This window comes from Tupaia chinensis, unplaced genomic scaffold (assembly GCF_000334495.1).
Source record: "Tupaia chinensis unplaced genomic scaffold, TupChi_1.0 Scaffold144336_1, whole genome shotgun sequence".
Classification (NCBI taxonomy): domain Eukaryota; kingdom Metazoa; phylum Chordata; class Mammalia; order Scandentia; family Tupaiidae; genus Tupaia; species Tupaia belangeri.
This window is the reverse complement of record NW_006204194.1, coordinates 1,870,422-1,877,504: the sequence shown is the minus strand read 5'-3', so window position 1 is coordinate 1,877,504 and position 7,083 is coordinate 1,870,422. Positions and strand designations below refer to the sequence as shown.

The 7,083-nt window shown below is 42.2% G+C and overlaps 1 protein-coding gene across 1 annotated transcript; it reads left to right on the top strand.

Moving 5' to 3' along the window:
• Positions 1-413: 413 nt before the first annotated feature.
• On the top strand, positions 414-5,368 carry SMIM17 (small integral membrane protein 17). The gene is made up of 3 exons (XM_006166766.1): positions 414-677; positions 3,875-3,951; positions 4,951-5,368. Exons 1-3 carry the CDS (start codon positions 509-511, stop codon positions 5,059-5,061), a joined length of 357 nt encoding a protein of 118 aa, XP_006166828.1. The 5' UTR covers positions 414-508; the 3' UTR covers positions 5,062-5,368.
• The last annotated feature ends 1,715 nt before the right edge of the window (positions 5,369-7,083 follow it).

Sequence of the window (7,083 nt, the reverse complement as noted above, 5' to 3'; positions counted from 1 at the left end):
TGTCTGTCCCTCCTGTCTCTTTCTACTATGTGAACCTCACATTGGCAGGAACTTTATTTTATTTTATTTTCCCAGACGGTGTGTGCACTCTTCAGAGAGATACAGAGAGACAGAAAGAGGGAGAAGGAGAAAGCACTCACTCCAGTAGGTCATCGTCACGCTGCAATCCTTCTTCTCTATTTCTCCATCCTGTCAAGATTTTGAACATGCGCGCATACCTGGTTTGTTTTTCAAGTCGCTGGGCCAGAACGCAAACCCTGGTCAGCCATGTGGCTCTCTTAAACACTAAATCACAGGGCCACTCCAGGGATGTTCATTTGATCAGTGCTGTATTTCTGGCACTTAGAGTACTGTCTGGCCCCAGTTGGCTTTCTCTGACTATTCTTTTAATAACTGAATGTCTGTCAGTCCTCAGGTTCTGAATCCTGTGCTTGGAGAACCAGATAGGACTCTGGAACAGGAGGAGCAGGAGAAGTCTGCATTGGAAGCTCTACCTTCTCCTGGGGAGATGCAGAGTCTCAGGCCTGAGCAGACACGGGGGCTGCTGGAGCCAGAAAGGGCCAAGTCACTACTACCTCGGGAAAGCAGGGCCTGGGAGAAGCCGCCCCATCCCAACTTCACCAAGGATTGGGAGGCTGTGGAGGTTGGAGCCTCTAGCTGTGACAGTGATGAGAAAGGTGAGGGGAAGGGGTTCGTGAGAGGTGGGTGGGTGAGGGGAAAGTCTAATCCGAGCCTAGGGAAGATCAGACATTCATTCCTTCACTCATTTGTTCAGCAGAGAGCTATGGAGCATCGTATCAGTCAGTTTTGCTGTGTAACAAGTCATCTCATGACTTAGTGGCTTAAAGCAAAAGTCATTTATTTTATTTTATTTTTTTAGAGAAAATTTTGCTATGTGGCACGTGTGCTCGACAGAGAGACAGAAAGCAAGAAATCATTCCCCTCGCCCCCAGAGGGGATGGCCACACCACCATCCCTTCTCCATTCTCTGCTTGGGATTTTGGGCACATACGCACACATGCCCCAGCATGAGTTTTAAGCCACCAGGCCCAGGACTCAAACTGTGGTTGACTACATGGGAGTCCAGTGATGTAACGATGCCATCTGCTGGTCTCTGAAGCAAACTTGTGGGTCAGCAATATGATCTGGCTCAGGGAACACTTCTCCAGCTTCACCGCCTGAGCTGCAGGGGGTCGGCAGGCAGCTATTTGATCTCAGCTGACCTTGCCCCCAGGTCTAGTTGGTGCTGGCTGTTGACTGGCTTTGTGCTGATGATGGGCCACGTGTCTCCAGCAGGCTAACCCAGGTTTCTTCTCAGTGGGGTGGTTGCAGGGTTCTCAGGGACAGCAAGAGACAAAACATCCAATACCAAAGTACTTTTAAAGACTACTGGCAATCCGATTGCTTGCCTGCCATTGGTGAAGGTAAGCGGAATGGTCAAGCCTGTCAACCTAAAGGGTAGGTTGAGGCAAAGTAAGTGAAACAAAATAATTTATCTGGCACAGAGTGAGGAAAATTGCCTGGACACCACACAATCTAAGCTGCCCAAATAATGTGTGCGGAGGTCTTACAGATTTCAGGTTGATTTTGAAAGCGAGAGTGGTGAGTGTGGGGAGAGTATCCGGGAGCCCTGTCCAGCAGCGACTGGATGAATCCTGTGAGGGAAGCAGTATGACCTCATGGTGACCTGGAGTCACAATTCTGAGACGGTGAGTCCGGAAGGTGAAGGAGGGGTGTTGCTGGGAAATGCGGATGTTCGTAAACCGGTCAGTGAGCTTAGGTAACATCTCGAGTAATTTTAGGTGTACGTGCCTACCAAAGCCCTCAGACATGCCTAAGGTTTATTTCCTCATAGTGCTGACCTAGGCAGACTGGAACCTCTTGAATCAGAAAAAAAACTGGGCTATTTTTGGATCTATTCTTTTCCTTAGTTTCAGCTCAATGATGTGACATTTTAGCTCAAGTGACTTTGCTTTAGTCTTATCTGTTGGGGCCTAGAGCAAGAACCTGTCCTAAAACAATGGCCTCCTGTAGTTTTTCTTTAACAGGCCCAGAGTCAGTGAGGGGGGCTGCCCAGGGGTGTTCATAAAGGGTAAATAAGCAAGTTGGGGGCCATTTGGTGTGAAAATCTACCATAAGCACCTTCTGTATGCTAGAGGTTGTGCTGGTGGCTAGGAATATAGCAGTGAGCAGGATGGCCCTCGTAGAGCTCAGATTTTAGGGGAGAAAGCAGACAATAAACAAGAGAAGAGGTATGTCGTGGCAATGGGAGCTAGGAAGACCACAGCACAAGATGATTGATGGGGAGTGTTAGGGTGGTCAGAGAAGGTAAGAGAAGCATGAGTGGGTTGTCCCAGGAGGTGAAAAGCAACAGCATGGTAGGAAGCCAGAGCCACACCTACCAGGGCCCCAGCGTGGTAACCAGCTTTGTGTGTTCAAGGAGACCATGGAGAATAGACAGAGACAGGAGAGAAGGGGGAAAGCTAGAGAACAGCAGGGCCGGTGCTGGGACATGGTAGACCATACCTGGTAAGGAATTTGTGTGCGTTTGAGTATTGAAAATCACCAGGAGGTTTGAAGAGAAGGAAGATGCGATCTCATTTATATTTAAAAAGATTCCTTTAAATTAATGGTTTTCAACTGGGAGCGATTTTATACCCCACCTATCCTACCCAGGGGACTTTGAGCAATGTTTGGAGATACTTTGGGTTATCCTAATGGGGGAATTGCCCCTGCCATCTGGTGGGTAGACATCAACAATGCAGCTGTTGAGCATCCCACCAGGACAGGACGGACCCCACCACAGAGCGTGACGCAGCTCCAGGATGTCCACAGTGCCATGGCTGAGAAACTCGGGGTCTAACTGCCTGTGAAAATAAATCAGAGGGCCAGGATGTGAATCATGGAAGAGACCCCTGCAACTGTCCAAGACAGAGACGAGCTGAGTGGAGAGAGCTAGGGTACACTTGGGAGGGGGAATCTGTTTTTGCTGCTGGATGTGGGGAAGAGGAGGAAAGAGAAATCCAGATGACTCTAGGGGTTTTAGTTCAAATGACTGGACAAGGGGAGTGCTGTTTGATGAGATGGGGACATCCCACCACACAAGAGGACTGAACCACGTACTTGGGACTGTCTTCTTTTGGGGGAGGAGCAGGCCTGGAACAGAAGGGATGGGTCATAGAGGTCACTCTGGTAGTGAAAAGGAATCTTGGAACTCCTGGTTGGGGCCAGGGTGCAGGAAGAATGAGAAATGCCAATCTTTTCCTAGGTCTAGCCAACTTAGGGATAGGAAGGATGTTAAGGTTCTGACTATGGGGAGATTATGTTCTTATAAAAGTTGAGGGAGTCCCCATAGTCCTGATGAAATTTGGTGGCTTTTTCTTCTATTTCTTCAATCTGTTTTTGGTGGAGGTCCATAAAGAAACTTATCCATTGGACAGGAGAAGGAACAGAGGCCCCAGAGGTGGAGCAGATCAGGTGACCCAGTTTATACCTGCCATGTATTTACAGGATCAGAGTGCAGGACTCTCATTCTCTCAGCCAACCTGAACCACATGGGCCAGTGTGTGTGTTAAGATATTTGTGAAGGGGGCCAGCAGGTGGTATGGTGGTGGTTAGGATATTGGACTTCCATATGGCTGACCACAGTTCAAGTCCCAGACCCGGTAGCTTGCTTTCTCACTTTTCCTCTCTTTTTGTCTCTTTTTCTCTTTCTGGTCAAATTAAAGAATAATAATAATAATAAAAATAGATAAAATAATTATTTTAAAAATATTTGGAAAGAAGGGGATAGAATGTCAATGGGAAGAGCAAGAGGAACCCACTCTAGCTGGCTTGGTCACTCAGTCATGGCTCCTCTCTCCCCCACTTCCAGACCTGTCTTCTCAAGAGACAGGACTTTCCCAGGAGTGGAGCTCGGTGGAGGAAGATGATGAGTCAGAGGACTCCCAGGTATAGCAGGGGCTGGGGGGTTCCTTTTCCACGAATGTCCCACCCTGCAGATCTCAGTGGGTTGTTACATTTCCTTCTTCAACTTGGAATTTTCCTGCTTCACAGAAGTCCCAGGAGATATCCTGTGACAAACAGGACATATTTACATGGTGGTCAGAGTGGAGGCTTTCCATATGGTGTATGTAACTCCATCCATATATACCCTCCAACCTAAACATTCACCCATTCACCAATCCTTCCATCCTGTAAGTTTGTCCATCCATCCATCCCTCCATCCATCCATCATTCCTTCCATCTGCTCACCCTCCCACCTATGTCACCATTCCATCCACCCACACATTAGTTCATTCATTCATCTCTCAAACATTGATACAGGTAAGAGTAGCCACCTACCTCGTGCATATTAGGAGCTTAACACTATTCTAAGCACATCTCAAAGTAACGTTTGCTGATAGCTTGAATATGGGTGGCAAAAGAAATAAATGAGTCAGGATGCCACAGTTAAAGTACTGGAGGGGCTTAAAGGAGTAATGTGGGGAAGATTGAATGAGTAACTTTGGGAGGGGAGGGTATTATATTTGTTTGAAACATGTAACATTTAAGATGCCCATTAAATATCCAAGTGGAGATGGCACATAGTGAGAAATATAGTTGGAATCAAAGAGAAAGGATCAAGGAATACACACACACAAACACAATCTTTTAGGGGGCAGAGGTCATTAGAGTTTGGATGATATCTTAAAGCTGAGACTTTATATAACAATTTCATTTTGAAATGTTTACCTCATTCTGAAATTTTTATTCTGATGAAGCAAAGATATATTACTTACTTTTGTATATTTATCTTATATCTAGTTACTCTGTTCAGTTTTTAATTCACATATCTTTTCTGTTGATATGCTATTTCATTCCAATCATATAACTCTATTTTTCTGCCAATAATAATGGTTGTCCCTTCCTTTCCAAAATTAATACTTTTTTTTTTCTTTTCTGTTTCAGGGATTTGTGGAATGGTCAAAAGCTCCACAACAAACAACCATAGTCTTGGTAGTATGTGTTCTTTTTTTGTTCCTAGTTTTAACGGGGATGCCTATGATGTTTCACATTTAACTAAGGGTGGCTGTTGTTATGCAGTACATGCTCTGTGTCATGTTGAGGGAGTGTCCTGGTTAAAAATCAGGAATAGATATTGAATATTATCAAATGCCTTTCAAACATCCATTGAGATGATTTTTAAAAACTTTTTTGGTGTGAGGTTTTACATTACTATATTTCATTGACATTAAGATGCCTTTGATTATAAGACATATTATTTTATAAATATCACTGAGAAAGAAAATGCTAATTAATCGTAAGATGCCACCAAATAGAAGATCCTCACTCCAGAGAAAGTGAAAAAAAAAAAAAAAGTGTAACTTAAGAGCAATGAAACCTGGTAGGTTTCCCAATAGCAAATCATCTTTGTATTCTTAGGCTTGTGATGCACCAGTCTTTTCATAAATTGAATTTTATTTCTTGGCATTTTATGTAGGATTTTTGCCTCTAATTTCACATGTGAGATTGGTGCTATCTTTGTGAAACTTTGGTATCATGGCTAAGTTTGCATCATAGAAAGACTTGAGTAACGTTTACCCTTTTCTATGCTTTGAATAGTTTCTGTAGCTTTAGAAGTATCAATTCCTTAACATTTTAAAATAATTCACCAGTACAGTCCAGTTCCACAGCCATGGATGGAAGTTTCAGTTAATTCTTGGGCAGCTTTCTCAGTTTTTATTCTCCTCATGTTATTAGTTTTTAAATACTTCTTAGATTCATTTTGATGGCTTACAGTTTTTTTAATCTCCTAGAAAATTTTTCATTCCATAGAGCTTTTCAGATTATTATGAATACTATTTTATAATTAAACAATAATCTTCTCTTAATTTTTTTTTCTATTCCTTTTCTCTTTTTGACTTATGTTTAGGACTTACTCATTATTAGGTTTGTCAAAGGTTTATCTACTGTTTACTGTTGTTTTTAAAGAACCAGCATTAGGATTTATTTATATTTATTATTTTTCTTATTTATTATTTGTTTTCCTTTAATATGCATTGTATATTTTTTTACTCCTTGTCTCAATTTTTAATTCAAATACTTAATTTATATCTCTTTGTAGTTGCTACAATAGTATAAATGTCCTTCTGGATATAGCCACATCTTAAAGTTTGATGATTCGTATCCTTATTTATGCTGTTGTGTTAATGTTCTATTGTAGTATTTCTAACAAATGCTTTACAACCTAATGATTTCATTTAATTTTTGTTTAAAAATAGTTGTTTTCTTGTTTTCCTGCACTGTGAACAAAGAATGTAGCCTATAATATGTCTGCTTCAAAACCTCTTTTAAACCATTATTGTGGCCTGGAATATGTCTAATTTTGTGTGTTATGAACATTTATAGTAATGTGTCATTTGTGTCTGTGGAATTCAAAACTCTACTTGTCTGTTAAATAGCTCAGTTTCATCAAGTGTATTGTAAAAGTTCATGTGTATTTAATTTGGCCTATTCTACCTGTCAAAAGTCAAAAAGATTATTGAGACTCTTTCAGGTTGATTGTGCTTGTCCATATGCGTTTATAATCGGCCTTTTATGTAGTCAGCAGCTGTGCAGTTTAACGCGTCCAAGTGCAGCAGCATCATGCCTTTGCCAGTTGAATAATCTGTGTAAAACACTAAGCACAGTGCCAGGCACACAGTAGGCGCTCAATAAATGTTAACTAAAATCTGATTCTAAATCCTTTGTCAAATATTAAATGACTGTCTTCAACCAATTTAATTCTTTTCCTTAAAATTGACATCTGACACTGGTCCATGTTACTGTCTTGCTCTTTTTAAATTCCTCTCTCTGCGATTTTCAGCAGAGAAATGAGCAGAGAGAAGCAGGGGGTTATCTCCCTGGTCATCCCTCTCTCGAGCTGCTTACATCCAGAAGGAACTGGCCCTTACAAGACAGGAACACAGGCCCGACGGTTACGGTTACTGGGATTTTATTAGCTCCTGTTAAGAGAAGCTCAATTCAAATAAGCTTTAACGAAATACTAATTTTTTGGCTTATGTGACACCAAAGTCAGGGATGAAGTTGGCCTCGTGGATA